Source organism: Pagrus major, chromosome 10 (assembly GCF_040436345.1).
Source record: "Pagrus major chromosome 10, Pma_NU_1.0".
Lineage (NCBI taxonomy): Eukaryota > Metazoa > Chordata > Actinopteri > Spariformes > Sparidae > Pagrus > Pagrus major.
In genome coordinates this window covers 2,440,925-2,461,320 of record NC_133224.1, presented here as the reverse complement: position 1 = coordinate 2,461,320, position 20,396 = coordinate 2,440,925, and the positions used below count along the sequence as shown (strand labels likewise).

The following is a 20,396-nucleotide window of genomic DNA, read 5'->3' as shown; positions in this document are numbered from 1 at the left end:
GTGAAGACGTGTTGACGTCTTCCGTACGCTTTACCGTACATAACGATGGAGGCGCGCAAGCGAATTTTAACTGGCGCCTCTACTACCCACCCGCCCGCCTGAAAACACCTAAAGTGAAAGTAAGTTCATCAGAACTGCGTCATCCACTGTGTCGGCTCGGTGTGAGACGGCGAGGAGCACTTTTGTGGGAGGAAAAACAAAGACAGTCCAAAGTAAGTTGTCCTTTATGACTCCCCGCTGCAGGTTCCGGTGACGTTGGTTCTGCTGCTCCTCTACCTGGTGAGTTACAGCCGTTATAGCGCAGTTGTACCGGAGCGTCAGCCGGTGCTGTCGGCCCACATCCTCCTTACTGTGCTGACGGTCCACAACAAGGCGAGCAGCTCCATCAGAACATCACGATGTACGTTTGACAGGGAAGCCAGTGCGCTACTTTAGTATGTCACAGAGAAACCTACGTTTCAAAGTGGATTATTATTTATCTGTAGAGAGATACTGAGGCCTGACGAGCAGGAGTGGGCGGGAGTCCATGAAACAAAATGGCCGCCGTGTCTCCCAACTGAAGTTTGCTAACCAGTGTTTGTAGCAGCAAATTAGCATCGGAGCTAGTTTCCTTAGCTGGCAGCGTTAGCAACACGACTTATGGTGTCTCAATTAACTGTTGTGTAGTTAAGTTAAAGGGGCATTATGTAGTTTTTGAAGGATTAATTCAAACTCAGAATTTTAATATTTACAGTATTAATGCAAACATTTCTCCATAAGTGAATAAACAAGCTGCTCTCAGAGGAAAATAAGGTTGGTGACAGGGTCCGCCACATATAAACAAAGTAAAACAGTATAAACTGTGTTGTCCTTTAAGGTCAGGTTTTTATTTCACAAGTTTAACTTTTATCTCATAACTATGACTGTGGCTCTGAGTCTCATGGGGTCTGAAGGTATTTATTTTAACCCACTTTAGACAAAAGCTGAATGAATATTATGTAAACATGGTGCTCACGTAGATTGTCCTTAATAATCTATGCCTACAATTGAAATTAGCCCCAATTATCAATAAAATGATGAAATTTGTCATTTACAAGCCCTTTAATACTTTAAATTGTTTTAATTATTTTTAGTGGAAATGGACGAGAAGAAGAAGAGGAAGAAGCGAACCAACTCCTCCTCTTTGATACCTGAACAGTCAGGCAGCACTGTCAGTGAGCGGATGATCAGGTAAACAGCAGCTGTGATGAAGAACCCACTGTAAAAAGTTTTTATCAGCACATTAACACGGCCTGTATACTACATTAATCTAAAGTCTTAATGTTGAGGCCGGTCTCATCTCCAGAGGGTCAAATACCAACATTTTGTCTGCACCGGCGTCTCATACAGACACTGAGCTCTCTTCATTCTGCAGCAGACGCTGTGAAGTAGCTCCAGTGTGAAACTGAGCTAAAGTAATCAGAGTAGTAACACAACATTATAGAAAGTTGAGCTTCACTTCAGAGCACTTGTGTGCTCCTACAGACAGTTAACCCAGGACGAGTAGAAGTGCAGTGTGAGTGGTAAAGACCTGGGCTGAGGTTGACCTGGGTCAACTGTCTGTCAGCCTCACAGAGCTGCTAGCATGTCTGCACACTGTAGAGTGATGTTCAGTAGTTTCTAATGTTACTGAGTGGATCATCTTCTCTGAACAGGTCACAGCTGAGTGACGAGGAGTTCCTGGAAGATTTAAATTCCCTGTCCCATCTCATAGAGATTGAGAGGTAATCCTGCATTTTGTTTGCTATTACATTCACATTAGTAGGTTTTACAACCCAATTGTAAAAAAGTCTGACGCTGTGTAAAACATTCATAAAAACAGAGTACAATCATTTACTAACTGTGTTTACCAACAATAGTTTAATTTACTTTGTTTAATTTGTTTCACAGCGTCCCGACTTCTTTATAATCAGTGTTATAGATGTGATCTTAGTTGATGAATAAGTTTGAATTAAAAAGATGTTTCTGTTTTCAGACAGCACACAGCTGAGATTGCTGCCTCTAAGAAGATTCCTCGTTTAATGTACCAGACGTTCACTCCACGAAGGTAATTTAATTCAGTTTATTCTGTAAAATATACAAAGCATCTCGTCGTGGTTTCTGTATTTACAGTCAGAATTATGTTCAATGAACCATCATTTCATTTTGAAACTTTTTTAAGTAAATGTAAAAATAACCTAAAACATATAAACTGTGGCTACAGCACTGAAAACATGATAAAAAACGAGGGTTACAGATGTAACCAGGGCTCTATGAATCCTGGATGACCTCTGAGGCAGTGCTTCACACTGGATATCTTCAGTCTCACTCACACAAAGGCCATGAGTGACCTGGCTGTTGGTCAGGAGTAACTACTGCTGTCAGCTGAGTGATCTTTCTTCTCCTTGTTTAGGTCACTGTTCTGTAGCGGAACTCCCAGTGTCCCTGTGAAGAGTGAGTCCTCCATGTCTGAGCCACCTGACTCTCATCTTCAGAGGACACAAAGGTAATTTAATTCAATGCTTTCTGTGAAATATACTAAGTAACTGGAGTTAGAGTCGTTTTAATAATGGTGGATTATTGCTGAAAAGACAGTTTTATTCCTTTTCTCCATATGCTCATGTTTTGGTTTCTGTATTTACAGTCAGAATTATGTTCAATGAACCATCATTTATTTAGTTTTTAAAAACTTTTTTAAATAAATGTAAAAAACAACCCAAAACATACCAAACTGTGGCTACAGCACTGAAATCCTGTCTGCACCGGCGTCTCATACAGACACTGAACTCTCTTCATTCTGCAGCAGACGCTGTGAAGTAGCTCCAGTGTGAACCTGTTCCAGGCATCATGACAAAAATCAACTGAACGCAGGACAAAGAGCTGCCAGTGTGAACCTGAGCTAAAGTAATCAGAGTAGTAACACAACATTATAGAAAGTTGAGCTTCACTTCAGAGCACTTGTGTGCTCCTACAGACAGTTAACCCAGGACGAGTAGAAGTGCAGTGTGAGTGGTAAAGACCTGGGCTGAGGTTGACCTGGGTCAACTGTCTGTCAGCCTCACAGAGCTGCTAGCATGTCTGCACACTGTAGAGTGATGTTCAGTAGTTTCTAATGTTACTGAGTGGATCATCTTCTCTGAACAGGTCACAGCTGAGTGACGAGATGTCCGCTGCAAATAGCTTGTTAAAGCTTCAGGAGACTTTGAGGTAATCCTGCATTTTGTTTGCTATTACATTCACATTAGTAGGTTTTACAACCCAACTGTAAAAAAGTCTGACGCTGTGTAAAACATTCATAAAAACAGAGTACAATCATTTACTAACTGTGTTTACCAATAATAGTTTAATTTACTTTCTGTTTAATTTGTTTCACAGCGTCCCGACTTCTTTAGAATCAGTGTTATAGATGTGATCTTAGTTGATGAATAAGTTTGAATTAAAAAGATGTTTCTGTTTTCAGTCAGCGCACAGCTCCCAGTGCTGCCTCTGAGGAGATTCATGCTCTCATGCCTCAGCCAGTCTGGCCATTTAGGTAATTTAATTCAGTTTATTCAGTAAAATATACAAAGCATGTCACATCTGAAAGCACTGAGGTGAGTTCATCACAGATTTGTAAAGAGACACTGATGAAACCACTTGTGACTGTGGTTCATTCATGTTGTCTGAGGAACTGCAGAGTTTCAGCCTGAATAAAGTGAAGCCTTCACATCTCCGACACTGTCAGTGTCAGAAAGTACAGCACAACTAAATGTTTCAGTTCACTAGTGGTGCACGATAAATCTCTGGACAGATAATATGAATCCTTTTCATGGGAGAAATACTCATTAACTGGGTTATGATCTTTTATTTGAATCATTGAATGTGTTGCGTCTTCATGTGAAACACACAGACTAATGAATAAGTTACACATAAATAATAACATTTTCTTTTGTTCAGTCGTGTGTCTCCCAGTGTCTCTGTGAAGAGTTATTCATCCATGAACCAGCCGCCCAGTTTTCATCCTCAGGAGACACAAAGGTAATTCTGTCAATGCTTTCTGTGAAATATACTAAGTAACTTGAGTTAGAGTCGTTTTAATAATGGTGGATTATTGCTGAAAAGACTGTTTTATTCCTTTTAACCATATACTAATGTCTTGGTTTCTGTATTTACAGTCAGAATTATGTCCAATGAACCATCATTTCATTTTTAAGTAAATGTAATAATTAACCTAAAACATATAAACTGTGGCTACAGCACTGAAAACATGATAAAAAATGAGGGTTACAGATGTAACCAGGGCTCTATGAATCCTGGATGACCTCTGAGGCAGTGCTTCACACTGGATATCTTCAGTCTCACTCACACAAAGGCCATGAGTTCAATTCGATGCTTCCTGTAAAATAAACTGTATCCTGCATCTAAAAGCATATTAAGGTCAGTTCATCAGAGATTCAAAGTGGCTGTAGTTCATACATGATGAACATCTCAGGTTAGATTAGATTAAAGTGATGTCCTCATACATCTGTCGTACAGTTTGACAAAGATAGTTCTCTTTCATAATATTTCGTTCGATGTCTCACTATGGGATGCACGCCTCGCTGCAGCCCTCAGAAGCATTAATCTCATTACGCCAATCCTGATTGGCTGGTGAAACGTGTCCGTCCACCCCAGGTAGTCCCCTCTACCTTAAATAGCGCATGCGGACGGCACCACGTCATTCAAACACTTCTTCTCACTCGGAGCATATCTCACGTCTAAGGCTAGCTAGCTAAACTGTCCACAGGCGGACCTTATTTAGCTTCCGTCGCCGGGCGCTACTAGCTTTTGGATTATCTTCTTTGCTTCATCGATCACACCAGATCGAACCAGTGCTTTCCTTGCTCTCCACAGCTTGGCCAGCACTGTCCTCGACGCCCCACCACGGCAGTTCGAGCACCGAGCATTAGCACACCAGCTAATTTTCGGCTTCTTCACGTTAGCACACCAGCTAACTGCCTCGACTCCCCGCCTGCACACCAGCTCGCGAGAAATGGAGGCTAAATCCCCTCACACCAGAGGGCACGGAGACTCTGGGGCCCGACTCTGTCGTTGCGGGAATAAGATATCGAGTACGGATCCACACCAGGTCTGCTCGAGCTGCCTGGGGCTGCAACACGCCCGGCTAGCTATCGACGTCCCCGGCTCGTGTCAACACTGTGCGGTGTTCACTGTCAAGAGTCTCCGCAGACGGCTAGCCCGCCAAGCTAGCTTGTCTGGACATGACCCCTATCTCCCTCCCGGCGGCCCCGCCGTCGAAGGCGGAGAGGAGATGGAGGTCGCTGCGGTGGCGATACCGGAGGCTAGCGCCAGCTGGGGCTCCCAGCTCGACCTAGCCGCGGATCCCCCGCAGGAGGAAGACGTCCTGGAACTGGACTATGGGGACGATGACGATGGCGCCTCGGAACTCCTCATCTCAGAGGATGAAGAAGAGGACGACATCTTCATCACTCCGGCCCGGGCTGCGCAGCCCGCGGCCTCCGTCGCCTCTCGGGATGGAGATGAGAGTAGCACACCAGCTTCTCCCCTCCCCAGCTCGGACCTGCTCGACGTGTGCAAATGCGCGGCTGCCCGACTGGATATCCCCTGGCCCGCTGTCGTAGCTGAGACCACCAGATCCCGCTACGAGGGGAAGAAATTGCCCTTGGCTAAGAGTGCGATGAAGCAACGTCTCCCTGTCTTCCCAGAGCTGCTGGATGAGGTGGCGCGCTCATGGAGAGACCGCCCTTACAGCAGCAGGAGCCCGATTCCCGGAGCCTCGTCCCTCGACTGTGAGGCGATGGAGAGCCTGGGTCTGCTCCGCATGCCTCCGATGGAGCCACTCGTTGCAGCGCACCTTCACCCACGGCTGTCAGCGGTGTCCTCCCGGAGCCCCAGCCTGCCATCCAAGTCTGACCGTTTTCAGTCAACTCTGACTGAAAAGGCATACAAGGCGGCGGCGCTTTCGGCCAGAGCGCTCAATGTCCTCTCCCTGCTCACGGCTTATCAGGCTGAGTTATGCGAGGATTTTGTGCAAACTCAGGACCCAGTTACGTGGGAGGAGATACCGGTCATCACCGACCTGTGCCTCCGTATCCAACGCTGTGCGGTCCAGGCCACGGGAAGGTCGATGGGGGCAATGGTTCTGCAGGAACGAGCGCGGTGGCTCAACCTCGCCAACCTGTCAGACAGAGAGAAGGACGACGTCCTGGACATGCCCATTGTCCCGGAGGGGATTTTTGGTTCCGCGTTGGCTTCGATGCAACGGCGGTGTGAAGCCAAAAAGAAGGAAGACGAAGCTCTCCAGCTCTGCCTCCCTCGAAAGCCCCAAGCTCCCTCTCCGCCTGCACAGCGGAAAACCTTCGCGCAGGCTGCTGCCCAAGTTTCGCAGTTTAAAATACCTAAACTGTCGAAACCCCGGCCCGCCCCACCTCCCCTGCCCAGCCGGGCCGGCTGGTCCAAGAAACCCTCGGCCCCGGCTGCAGCTCCGCCGACACAGCCCGCGCAAGCTGCCACTAACCAGGCCAGGAGGAAGAAGAGAGCTGCCTGAAGGCCCCTCTCTTCACCGGTGATGCAGCTGGAAGTTCCCCGTTCTCCAGCTCCACCTGTTCGGCTTTCGAGCGTGCGCTCAGGGGCCCCCCACGCCCCCGTCTCCCAGCTGCCACGGACCGTGCCAGAGCAAGCCGGCAGAGGTTTCAGCAGTTGCCCCTCCCTCATGTCCACAAGCACGCACACACACACAAGTTTTCATAAAGAGAATAAATTGTGTTCCGCTGTCGCATCCATGCCGAGTGCCGAGGGCGCAGCTAATAAAAAAAGCCAAAACTATCAGAATAAGCAGCGCGGTGGCGACATCCGCTGTCCCCCCTCGGCGGAAAGCTGCGGCTTTTCCCGTGGGGGGGGCTGTGGGGTCCCCGCTGCTGCGCTGTCTTCCCGGGCGGAAATGCACAGCACCATGTCACTACCCCACCAAGGGAGAGCTCCACCGCACCGCGGCTGGAGCCTCTCATGGTGGAGGGGCTGCGGTGCGTGTCCACTCTCTCCCTCAGATGCGAGAGATGGGCCGCGCTCGCAGCTCCACCCTGGGTGTTGAGGACGATCGCAAAGGGATACAGGCTGCAGTTCTCAGCTGTTCCTCCGCGATTCGCCGGTATAATACACTCCCAGGCTCAGGGAGAGTCAGCTCGCGTTTTACAGGAGGAAATCCTCTCACTGTTAAACAAAGGAGCAATTTGTGTCGTCCCTCCCGCACAGTGTCAGAGCGGTTTTTACTCCAGGTATTTTCTGGTCCCCAAACGGGGGGGGAGCGGTATTCGCCCTATCCTGGATTTACGTGCTCTGAACAAATATCTCAGGAAATACAAGTTCAGGATGCTTACGCACGCATCCCTGCTGCGCCTTGTGAGACAGAACGATTGGTTCACTTCTGTCGATCTAAAAGACGCGTATTTCCATATCCCGATTTATCCTCCCCACAGAAAGTATCTGAGATTCGCTTTCCAAGGGCGCTGTTACGAGTACCGCGTGCTCCCTTTCGGTCTGTCTTTGAGCCCGAGGGTGTTTGTGCGGTGCACAGAAGCGGCAATAGCCCCGCTGAGACGGCAGGGCATCCGCTTGGCCACATATCTGGACGATTGGCTGCTGTTGGCACAGGGCGCACACGCGTATTCTCATACGTCACCTAATCGATCTGGGTTTCGTGATAAACGCGGAAAAGAGCATGCTATCCCCAGCGCAGGGCATAATCTTTCTGGGATTATCTCTGGACTCGGTGACTTTCACAGCGCGCCTCTCGGCGGAGCGAGTGAAAACTTTCAGGGCATGTCTCGCGCTCTTTCATCCAGGCAAATCTGTTCAGTTCAGATTGTGTCTTCGATTACTCGGGCTGATGGCGTCTGCCATTCTCGTAGTCCATCTTGGTCGCCTCCACATGAGGGAATTCCAGCTTTGGGTGGCCTCATGCGGGCTGGATCCCGTGCGTCATGGCGCACGGAGGATACTGGTCACACCAGGGTGCGCCAGGGCGCTGCGCCACTGGCGCGTCCCGTCCTTTCTGACACAAGGGGTGCCCATGGGCTCCGTCTTGTCCAGGAAGGTGGTCACTACGGACGCCAGCCTGACGGGCTGGGGCGGAATTCACGAGGGCCGGTCTGTGAGGGGCCACTGGAGTGTGGACCTCCAGCGGTCTCACATAAATTTTCTGGAACTGTCAGCGGTGTTCCTCACCCTGAAACATTTCCTTCCGTCTCTCACGGGTCATCATGTCCTGGTGAGGACGGACAATACGACGACAGTGGCGTACATCAACCGTCAGGGGGGGTTACGCTCCCGTCGGTTGTACATGCTGGCACGCAAACTGATCCTGTGGAGCTGCGGTCGTCTCCTCTCCCTGAGAGCGACGCACGTCCCAGGAGCCCTGAACACAGGCGCGGACCTGTTGTCCAGGGGCGCGCCAGAAATTGTGGAACAGATATGGGGCCGTTACGGTCGGGCCACGGTGGATCTGTTCGCGTCGAGAGGAAACGCGCAGTGCGCGCTGTTTTACTCTCTGCGCAGCATGGATGCTCCCCTCGGCGTCGACGCACTAGCGCACGCCTGGCCGCACGAGCTTCTTTACGCGTTCCCTCCCCTGGCCTTGATACCCCCCACTCTGTCCAGAGTGAGGGAGCACGGCCACGCACTGATTTTGATAGCTCCGCATTGGCCTGCGATGCATTGGCTGGCGGAGATATATCGGTTGCTGTGCGCTCAGCCCTGGCAGCTCCCGCTACGCAGGGACCTGCTATCGCAGGCGGGGGGGACGGTCTCCCACCCGCACCCAGAACGCATGGCGCTGTGGGCTTGGCCCCTGAGTGGCTCAGTCTGTCAGCTGTGGGGCTCTCACAGCGCGTGATTTCCACCATACAAAGTGCTCGAGCCTCCTCCACTAGGTCCCTGTATGACTGTAAGTGGAGAGTGTTTGAGGGGTGGTGTCACAGAAATGGCCACATTCCCTTTCAGTGTCCAGTAGGAGTGATATTATCATTCTTGCAGGACCTGATTGACAAACGAAAAGCCTTCTCCACGGTTAAGGTGTACTTGGCAGCTATCGCCGCCTGTCACGTGGGGTTTGGGAAGCAAACAGCGAGCCAGCACCCGCTGGTTTGCCGTTTTATGAAGGGAGCGCGCAGGCTTCTCCCCGTGTCCAGACCACTGGTACCACCATGGGATCTGGCTGTGGTTCTGGAGGGTCTTAAAGGACCTCCCTTTGAGCCACTGGAGGGAGCAGACTTGAAACACGTGTCTCTCAAGACAGTGTTGTTACTGGCTCTGGCTTCGGCTAAATGGGTTAGTGACATCCATGCGCTTCGACAGCGCATCGACGGATGCGTTTCGGTGCATTCGTCATGCGCTCAGCTCTTCCCGGGGGATGTAAGGATGATTTTGAAGCCCAACCCGGCTTTTGTGCCTAAGGTGGTCGGCTCAATTTCTCCTATTGACCTTGTGGCCTTTGCTGCTTCACCAGGAGAGCAGCGGTCACATGCGTTGTGTCCAGTCCGTGCGGTGCGCACTTACATGGATAGGACAAAGGGTTTCAGGAGGAGCGATCAGCTGTTCGTCTCCTGGGCTAATCCTCATAAGGGAAAACCTATCACAAAGCAGCGCCTATCCCACTGGGTGGTGGAGGCAATTGCTTTGCCGTATACGAGTCAGGGTTTGCAGCCACCTGTGGGCCTGCGAGCGCACTCGACTCGGGGTTTGGCCGCATCCTGGGCCTTATTCAGGGGAGTTTCTGTTCAGGACATCTGTGCTGCAGCGAGTTGGTCCTCGCCTCTCACTTTTGTCCGCTTCTATAAGCTGGACGTCTCCGCGCCGTGCGTGGCACGCGCGGTTTTGCTGTCCTGATTGGAACAGAGTACTTTTCCCTGTGGGTTGGTGGACGTTAGGTAAGCTTGTCTGGCAATACGGGAGCTACCACATCCCATAGTGAGACATCGAACGAAATATTATGAAAGAGAACTTAAGGTTATTTACATAACCCCGGTTCTCTGAGTAATATGAGTGAGATGTCTCACCAGACACCCCTTCTTGCTTGGGCGAGTGAGAAGAGGTGCTTATCTTGAATGACGTGGTGCCGTCCGCATGCGCTATTTAAGGTAGAGGGGACTACCTGAGGCGGACGGACACGTTTCACCAGCCAATCAGGATTGGCGTAATGAGATTAATGCTTCTGAGGGCTGCAGCGAGGTGTGCATCCCATAGTGAGACATCTCACTCATATTACTCAGAGAACCGGGGTTATGTAAATAACCTTAAGTTTCATGTTTATGGACACTGCACAGAGGGAGTCATTGTCTCTTCATGTTTCCACCATGTGGCGCTAGAAAACACTTCCTATCTGCTCATTACATAGAAGAAGTGCCTGCAACCACTGCCCTGTTTGAAGATAAACTTCAAGACAAGTCTTTAGATTCACCTTTTTCATTCTGTCAGCATCACGCCAGTAAGTAACATAAATTAAAAAAATATATTATTTTGACAAGCGTGAATAGATTCTGAATCCTGGGAGAGTCTAGATTCTTATCATCCATTTTTGTTTCTGTTTTGTTTTTTACTCACCCCCACACATGAATGTTTTATATGCTTCTAACTGATGTTTTACAGCCGGTACTGTTTGTTTACTATAACTCATTAATAAAAATCAGAAATGCACAGCTGGCCGGCTGCTTGTGACCCACTTTTTTCCTCTTTTTAGTGAACCGTTACGTGAAACTGACTCCACAGCTTCCAGCGTCTCAGTGAAGAGTGAATCATCCATGTTTGAGCCGCCTGACTTTCATCTTCAGAGGGAACAAAGGTAATTTGATCCAATGCTCAAGTCTGTCTGTGTTTAAATCCCCCTCTTCTCTCTGTAACGTTACGCTCATGAAGTAAAGTCCATTTCCCCTCCAGCTCCAGTCAGCAGTCGATACATTACAGAACAGAAACACTCGACAATGGAGGTCACCTCCGGATCACTGCTGCAGTCAGGCTGATAAACAGGAGTGAAGATAAATCTACTTTTTCTACCCTGAGCTCTCCTGGCAGCTCTCCACGGGGCTAAGAGGTGCCAGTGTGAAACAGGGCAAAGTAATCAGAGTAGTAACACTTGTGTGTTCCTACAGACAGTTAACAGTTAACCCAGGATTATTAGTAATGCAGTGTGGATCATATTTATCCCAGGGTCACATGTCAGCACAGGTCTAAGGATATTCAGTGTGAAAGGCTCTTTTGTAATCTTTCTCAAGACTTTGAAAGATAAATCCATCGCTGGATGTCTTCTGTGATTATTAATCTATTTTCTGTGTTGAAAACAGCATTATTGTTACTCTCTTGCATTTTAAAGACAAAGACCAGTGGTGATCCCAAAGGGGAGGCCAGGGGGGCATTACTGTCCACAGCATGCTTCCCTACATTAGTTTCTATTAGTTTACAGTAAATCTATTACAAAAATAAGACATGCAAAGCTGACCAGGCACTTTTGACCATCTTTTTTTTTCTCTCTTTAGTGAACTGTTAAGCGAAACTGACTCCACAGTGTCACATGTCTCTATGAAGAGTGATTCGTCCATGTTTGAGCCGCCCAGCTTTAAACTTAAGAGGAAACAAAGGTAATATAATTCAATGCTTTCTGTAAAATAAACTGTATCCTGCATCTAAAAGCATATTAAGGTCATTTCACCAGAGATTCAAAGTGGCTGTAGTTCATACATGATGAACATCTCAGGTTAGATTAGATTAAAGTGATGTCCTCATACGTCTGTCGTACAGTTTGACAAACATAGTTTCATGTTTATGGACACATCTAGTGGGGGCCACAGCAGCGCCATCTTTTTTACCCGTACCTTATCTATAATAAAAATGAGACATGCAAAGCTAACCAGGCACTTTTGACCCTCTTTTTTTCTCTCTTTAGTGAACCGTTGCGTGAAACTGACTCCACAGTGTCACATGTCTCTATGAAGAGTGATTCATCCATGTACCACCCGCTCTACTTTAAACTTAAGAGGAAACAAAGGTAATATAAGTCAGTGCTTTCTGTAAAATATGTGAAGTATCTTGAATGAATGTCAGTTTGCTGAGGGTAGATTGAGTGTGTGTCTTGTTGGTCACCTTACAGCCAGCTGACTGAGGACTCCTCCAGCTGTTCAGTGTGTGAGGAGGCTGTGAGGGATCCAGTCCGTTTACTCTGTGGACACCGGTCATGCAAACAATGTGTCTGCTCATTCTGGGACCGGTACGGTTCAACAGCTGACGACCCCTGTAAGAAGTGTGGAAAGAGATTCAGAGGAGACCAGACAGATACTGAGGACGACAACAGTAAGTTTAAATGCTTGATTCAACGATGCCTGTGCTACAGTTTAACTCGGGTGTAAGACAGTCACAGCAGTATGTTCAGTTTCATTTTTGGTGCTTTTAATGGCATATTAATTTATTCTTTTGCCTTTGTTGTTAAATGGCGGTTGGAAAACAGCTTTTGGGCCCATTAGGTTTATTTTAGCCTTTTTAGTTTAAAGATATGTAGGGACACATGCCTCTCGTCTCTTCTATTGATTGAGGCCTTGGTCTCTGCATTAAACATTCCTTTGAGTTTCAAGCTGGCTTGTTATTCCAAATAAAGAAAAACTTTATTTTCTTTTGTAATAAAGCCGTCAAATAGACGCCTCCCAGGTATCTGCACTAGTGTTGTCACGATACCAACATTTTGGTATCGATACCGGTACCAACATGTATTTCGATACTTTTCGATACTTTTCCAAATAAAAAGAGAACACAAAAAATGTCATTAATGGCTTTATTTTCATAGAAAATCTTTAAAATCTTAGAACAATACATCAGTAAATAAAATAAAATACCATAAAGACTCTGTAGTGAAAAGATAAAATGAAGGTGATACATATGTCATACAAGCTGAGGCCTTAATTACATTAAGGTAACATTACATAACCTAAAAAATATTTTCATTAAATATAGCCTGTCTTATGTAGGACCAATGTCTTTAAATGATACGTTACATTACTATGCTGTACTCTTTATAACATATTAAATGGCTAAATGTGTATGTAAAAGTTTATTACTTCATAAAGACCACGCATGTGTGCATTTACAGCTCTGGGGAAAAAAATGAAGGGACCACCATTCATTTATTATAAATCAGCATGTCTAAAAAGTTTAAAAATCACTGACTGAGAATATAAATATAATATAATAATATAATATATAATAATATAAATAGGCTATTTAAACCAGAGAAAGTGGTAATTGAAAAGCAGCTTTAATTTTTTCCCAGAGCTACTCTTGTGGAGAGTGAAGGGGGCTGGCGTTGCTTGCTTTTAACACTGAATGTGGCTTTTTTTTTTCATGGGTGGGGTTTATAAGTTATTACCTGTCGTTCTCTGAACTCCTTGTGCAGGTCTGGGTGCTTGTCCTTCAAATGTTTGGCCAGGTTGGATGTGTTTCCACCCTTTGCCAGACATGTTTTATAACCCCGTCTGCACAGTGGTGCTTCGGTGTTTATGACTTCGCCATGCGCACTTCACGCACCTGATTTGTCCGTAAGTTGCGGAGTGGTGACGGTTGCAGCAGCTGCCATTCTCTCCCTGCTCCTCTCTCTCTCTCTTTCTCTCCGTTATCTCTCCCTGTGTCCAAGCTTTCCTCCTGCTCCGTCTGTTGCTCCAGTAACTCGCTCCCTCGCTTGTTCTGACTTCCTCGCCTCGGCTCAAATTACAATGCGGTGACGTCACGCGGCAGCGCGGCGCTTTATAAAATGAAATGAAAAAAGTACCGGTCTCATCCAAGCGCAGTATAGTACCTTTTTAAATGCGTCGGTACCGCGGTACCAATTTAGTACCGGTATACCGTACAAGCCTAATCTGCACCCATCTTCATAGGCCTACACAGTGACATCTCGGAGTGAATGTACTCCCCTTTTCTCTCTCTAATAATCGGCTGACAGCCCAGTAAGTTACGACGTTGACTACCCTATCTTTAAATTCCTGTCGTAAAGGTCCCTACACTCTTCCAGATTTCAACAAAGTTAAAATAACTATTAAGCGAGAACCTAATCTTCTGGATTTTAACATATTATTAACCAGGAAGAAAAGTTCATAAAACTGATTCGCATTTCTCTGCAATGAAAATTGATAAATTCTATGTGTAAAAATGTCCTGTGTTCAGTGGAACCACAGCAATGGTGCGTCCTGGTATGATTGGGACAAAGTTTCAAAGGACTTTGTCTAATACATTTTGGTTTGTTGACAAGTCGATGTTTAAAATATTCCCTGTTTAATAAGTATTAGGCTCGAACTAAAAGAAATGTGTATAAGTGATGAGTTCTACAATATAATCAAGTGTGTTTAGATGTTTTGATCAAGTTTTATTTTTCTTTGAATGTTAATGATTTAGTGATGCCATGTGATTTGTGTTAATGTGGGATCCACATATTAAGCCATGAAATTCTGGGAAAGGTGAAACATGATCTTGAAACATTAAAAATGTTAGTTTAGTTTTAGTTAGTTTCTGTGAGTTTTCACACTTGTTATCTACTCACTCAGACAAAGCTGGCAGCCCGCCCACTCGGGTCAACCCTGCTATCAGAGTGATAAAACTGAGATTGATCGCGACGGAGCATCCTTCAGTTATTTTAGCCAAGAAGTTAAATTAGTTTATAAGTCAGAGCCTAAGAACCCAAAGCGACAGGAGAAGACCTTCACCTTTATTAAGATCATCATCATTAATAAAGACATTACAGCAACTGGCTGTTTCCGGAACCATGCAAGCGGTTTCCAACAAAAAGAAAGACTGTGTGCCACGCAAAACCAGCTTTGTCCCCAACACTCACGAGCTGTGCCCTTCCTCCGACATCGGACCGAGGTCGTCACCTGCTGGGTACCGGACGAGCTGTGCCATATCCGCGGGCTATTGGGCCAAGACTGCCAGCCTGCAGTTGAGCTACAAAACACCCACTGGAGATGAAATCCGAAGCCTGCTGAGTCCACAACTCTTCAAATAAAGTAGGCTAACTGTCACTCATCCTGCTGGATTCACACATGAAATACGAGTTGGTGTCTTTGGCTTTGATTCAGATCTTTTAAACTTAAGAGAAATTCGGTCAGGGCTCCATTAGCCTTAAATTATTCCCGTAATATTTAAATACATTCACCCAACCCGTAATTTCACCATCCGCACATATTTCCCTCATATTCTCATTACTTTAGTCATTACAGACTCAGCTTCTTTCTGTTACCATTTGTTTAATTTGCCATTTAATTTACTCTTTAATTTAATTTTTTTACTCTGAATTATTTAGTCAATTTAAACTTATCACTTGAGATTAATAAAGCACTCCTAAATAGGGGCACCACCTCCGTTCTTTTATTTCTTTGACTAATCCAGAGGAAATTAATCAAAATCGACTAGACAAGGTTAACTTGAATCAATATCAATCAATGCTAATCAATTTCAAATCAATTTATTCCATCTCATAACTGAAGCAGTGACTTCTACACACAGTTACCATTGGTTCTCCACATTAAAACAAACCTCCACAGACAACGACATACAGTTAAATATATTTATTTGGCTAAATAGTTCAGGGTTAATAAATGAAAAGGGAAAATTAAACAAATGACAAAATTAACAGGTAACAGAAAGATGCTGAGTCTGTGATGACTAACGTTACGAGTTTATGAATGAAATATGTGCGGATGGTGAAAGCATTTAAATATTAAGAGAATAATTTGATGCTAACAGAGTCCTAACCAAACTTCTCCTAAGCTCAAAGATATTACTTCAGGGCCAAAGGGACACCAAGTCATATTTCATAAGTAGGATGAAGGAATGGATACTTGTCTGAGCGTCATCTGGTCGTCCTCCAGCGGCCTTGGCTGTCCTTTAATTGCAGGGTGGCAGTCTCGATCCAATACCAGCAGGTGGCACTGCTCGGTTCGTTGGGGGTAAAAGCAGAGCCGGTTCAGCCTGGAAAAAGAGTCTTTCTTTTGTTGGAAACCACTCACACGGTTTCTTAAACAGCCGGTCGCCATAACGTCTTCGTTAATGATGATGATGATGAAGATGATCTTGATCCACTGCTTTGAGTGGTGGTTCTTAGGCACTGACTGATAAACTAATTTAACTTAAAATAACTGAAGGATGCTTCGTCGGCCGATCGAGTTGTCTTTAGTTAACTTAGTTTGAGAGAATTTCAAATTAAAGTTCCCTTTTCCTAAGTCAGGTCACAATACTTAACTTGATAAAACAAATTAAAACAGAACTTCGTTCTGGGAGAAACTTAACGAAAGTTGAAGGTGAAGCTTAAAGTGAAGAGTTTCAAAAAGTGTTAAAGAGTGAAGTTTAGAAGTTGAAGAAGAGCTCAGAGGGAAATGTCCCTCTGTTTTGTCCACTCTGATGAGGCGTGTCTGGGGGCGTAGAGTAGATAACAAGTGTGAAAACTCACAGAAATTAACTAAAACTAAACTAACATTTTAATGTTTCAAATTGTGTTTCACCTTTACCAGAATGTCACCATGGCTTAATGTGGACTGTCTTAAACACAAACCACATGAATCATGAAGTCATTAACATTCAAAAATAATAAAACTTGGTTAAACATTTAAACACATTTGAGTATACAGTTAATTAATACACATTTTCCTTTTAGTTCTAGCTTAACCCTAACCCTACTTATTATAACAGGGAATATACTTTTAAACATTGACTGGTAACATGCATAAATGAGTTAAAAAGTCTTTTCAAACTTGTCCAAATCTTTCCAGGGTTCATCACTGGAGAGCACTGTGGCTCCATAGAGTACAGGACATTTTCACATATTTAAATTATCTCAGTCAATTTTCATCACAGACTCTACCTCATGGATGTGACAGGGAAGTCAGGCCATAAATCACCATGCTGTGTGTTTCATACATTCAGTTAAAACATATAATTTCAAAAGAAAGTTATTCAGTCTCTGGTGTTTGCATCCGTGGATTCAATTGTGATCAATTGAACTTAGCTTGACCCTTTAAGGAAAGGGTGTGAGTGTCTCCGGGGAAGCAGTGGTAAATTCAGTTTTACGAGGGCCTCTGCAGGTGGGTGCGATAAGTTCCTTTGTCCAGATAGAGGTAATCAGAGACTCGATGGAGCCTCCTGGTACAAGGGGTCAAAGAGTCAGCAAAGCTATAAAAAGATGTTTACATCTCAGAGGAGAGGCAGATGTGTTCCTACACTGTTGATAATGTGAGTTAATAACTGAATGTTCTGAACTTAAAGTCAAACATATTTCACCTTTAATAAAGATGCTTCTCTTGCAGAGAACCTCAACCTGCCTTCAGCACCGCGACCGGCTCCAGAAAACACAACTGAACCTGTTGGAAGAGAGAAGAGAGATCAGGATCTCCAGTCTGTTCTGCTGGAGAAGACAATCAAGAGAGTGGAGATGGAGACGGAGAAGTTACAGGCAGAAAAGGAGAAGTTACAGGCAGAAAAGGAGAAGTCACAGGCAGAAAAGGAGAAGTTACAGGCAGAAAAGGAGAAGTTTAAACTTGAGAAAAGGAAACTTGCTCTAGAAATCCAGTTATTGGAGCAACAGGGCAAATACACAAACTATGATCATGGTAATTTGACACTGGACACTCTAGATATGTTTCCAGATTTTTATTGAGGTAGCTGAACCTGCAAAAAACGTGTTTGACGTTTTCACGTTGTCAGGAGATGAGTTTGCCTTTTTGTTTTTATTGTTTTTTCTTGTGTCACGTTTGTCCTCATAAACAGTAGAAAGCAGCAGATCATAAACCTCATCAGTCCAGAAGATGTTTAACATGCGTTTTAAAAATGAAACATACTAATTGTGAAATAGACGGATCTTTTTTTCCCGGTGCTGATAATCGAAGCTGCTAATTAGCGAGACATCTTGCTTGCTGGAAAGCACAGAAGCTGCCAACGACGGTTACTTTCTTAATATCTTTAACTTCAGTCTCCTTCCAACTCAGCGCTGACTGAACACTGTTGAAGCGCTGCTTAGACGGTGGGCGGATTTGAAAATATTAACAAGTTGGCGGCCTTTACTTCAGCACGCATCATATCATCGCGCCTGACACGGAGCAAAAATGAACATTGGTAATGAGTTGATAGGGAGTCCTGAGTCTTAGTGCTGGGCGGTATACCGGTTCACACCGAATACCAGTGTATATTTTCATTATGATATGATTTTTTTATGTACCGCCATACCAGTGTATTTGATTACACAACGTTCAGAACGCTACGCTGCGCCGCGCGACACTGTTTCAGACTGGACCCTTTTCAATGTTGCGCTTCTAAACACACATGGTGTGACTGCGAGGCACGGTGAGGCTAAACAGTAGTGCTCTGGTGTTACGTTACGGTGAAGATGGATAGGATGGACATTAGCCTCATTCACACTGCCGTTTGCATGCGGGGATCCTGCGCCAATTCTCCGCATCCTCCTTTGTGTGAAAGTTTCAGATGCAGCGAGGGGTGAAATTTTGCTGCGCTTCTGATGCTCCTCTGGAGGTAGAGTCAGAGGTAGTATCAGAGGCGCAGTATTGGCGAACCGAACGGTGTGAACAGATAAACTGGTGGCACAGAGCGAGGTGTGTCGATCTGATGGTGTTCACTGTCTGATAACTGTACAGGTCCATCACTCAACAAAATATAGAGGAATGTCCCACAAAGCAACGTCACATGACCAAACAGCAGTAATGTAGTAACTGGTCGTGTCTTTGACAACTTATATGAGGAAAAAATACCGCAGTTATTCGTGGATAAGTGTCTGTCAGCCTGTCGGTCCGACTGACTCTTCGTCACATTTCTGCTCGAAAAACAGCGTCTGTCCCCGGCAAAAAACTTTAACTCACCAACTGTTTGTCGTGGTGAAAAAAATCATGGTCATCCCTCCCGACCGAGACTTCAGTGAACTTTCCCCCATATACAGCCTCCCTCCCCACGAGTGATAGAGTCAGACAGCGTCCTGTTGACTGATGGCGATTATGTAATTAAGAGAAAAATGTAACTTTGGTTCGTTTGGTGTGTCAGGATCCCAATCACAGCACATTATAACAGCATCCATATGATTATAAACAATCTGCAGGTAGGCCTAGATGTTTAGATTAACAGGAGGACACCGGGAAACACCTTGAAAAAAACACATACGTCATCATCATGACGTCACCGTCACGCCTCCTTTGGAGCCGATGCCTCTTCACTCAGTCACACTTGTTTTATATTTCCTTTTTAAATTTACTTGAATACTGCTTAATGTACCTGGGCTTGAAGCAAAAGTATAATTATTGCAAGTTACACTACTTTTTGTATTGGTTTTATAAAAGATGTTTGTGAAATTTGCACAGTCAAAGTTCTGTATTTTGACTGCAAATGTCTTTGCAAATGTCTGATTCCTCACTTCATTAGAGTCATGAGTGGCTCTTTTTTGTAAACAGCATCATTTTCTGGGGCCATGCAAACCTGTATTACTACTAGTGTGGAATTATTCTACAATATTCAGTTTTCTGAAAGAGATGCAAAATCATTTCTTAACAGTAGTTTGAGTGTGTTGCTGATGTGTGTGGCCGTCCAGAACAGCTCAAAACGCTCCTCTGTTCTGCTGCTGTTCTGACGGTCCTGTAAACTTTATGTGGATACGAGGGTCTGTCCTCAGACGGGCTGAAGACCTGGGATAGACGAGCCTGTACAACATGTAACTCAGTTTAATGATCCGGTTAATGACCAGGAAGTGTATTTAGATGTTTTGACCTTCCTCGACTTGTTGCAGCGTCCTGACCAGCAGTTAATCAGGTGGTTGCTGTTTTTGCCAACATGTTGTCTGGATGTTTGTTATGTAAAGGAGACAATGGCCGTGTCCAAATTCAGGGGCTGCAGCCCAGGAAGGGCGCATTTGAAGGCCAATTACGTCACAACGCTGCGCGAAGGCTGTCCAAATTCGAAGGCTGCGCCACATGCAGCCCACAAATGCAGCCTTCCCCACCCTCGTTTAGGAGGACGCACCGCTACTATCCTTCGCGGCCTCACATATCCCAAGATCCTTTGCGCACCGCTGCTCAGTCCCGAAACAGAAGAGGAAGCAAGAGAAAATGGCGACATCAAGTGGCGCAGACATGACATTTAAATTTAAGTAATGGGTTTATACTCGGTTTTTACTCATTTGAACATCCGACGCCAGATATGTTAAACTTCAAGGGACTATAAAACCTCCAAAGTTTAACTTTCAGTTAAAATACGTGAAGCTGGTAATGCTGTGGTAAACATAGCTGTTATTCACCAATGGGTTCATGTTTATTTTGTAATGTTGATAATTCAATTCAGATTTGACACATTGTACACACACAAATAAATGTACACGTTTGATAGAT

The 20,396-nt window shown here is 45.3% G+C and overlaps 1 protein-coding gene across 1 annotated transcript; it reads left to right on the top strand.

Annotated features, from left to right (window-relative positions):
• Positions 1-119: 119 nt before the first annotated feature.
• On the top strand, positions 120-20,045 carry LOC141003610 (uncharacterized). Its single transcript, XM_073474996.1, has 13 exons — positions 120-212; positions 1,113-1,209; positions 1,674-1,742; positions 1,994-2,065; positions 2,411-2,503; positions 3,142-3,204; positions 3,458-3,529; positions 3,934-4,014; positions 10,730-10,831; positions 11,523-11,624; positions 11,930-12,031; positions 12,134-12,333; positions 17,322-20,045. Coding segments are annotated over exons 1-13 (1,404 nt in total). The 5' UTR covers positions 120-211; the 3' UTR covers positions 17,672-20,045.
• Positions 20,046-20,396: the final 351 nt, after the last annotated feature.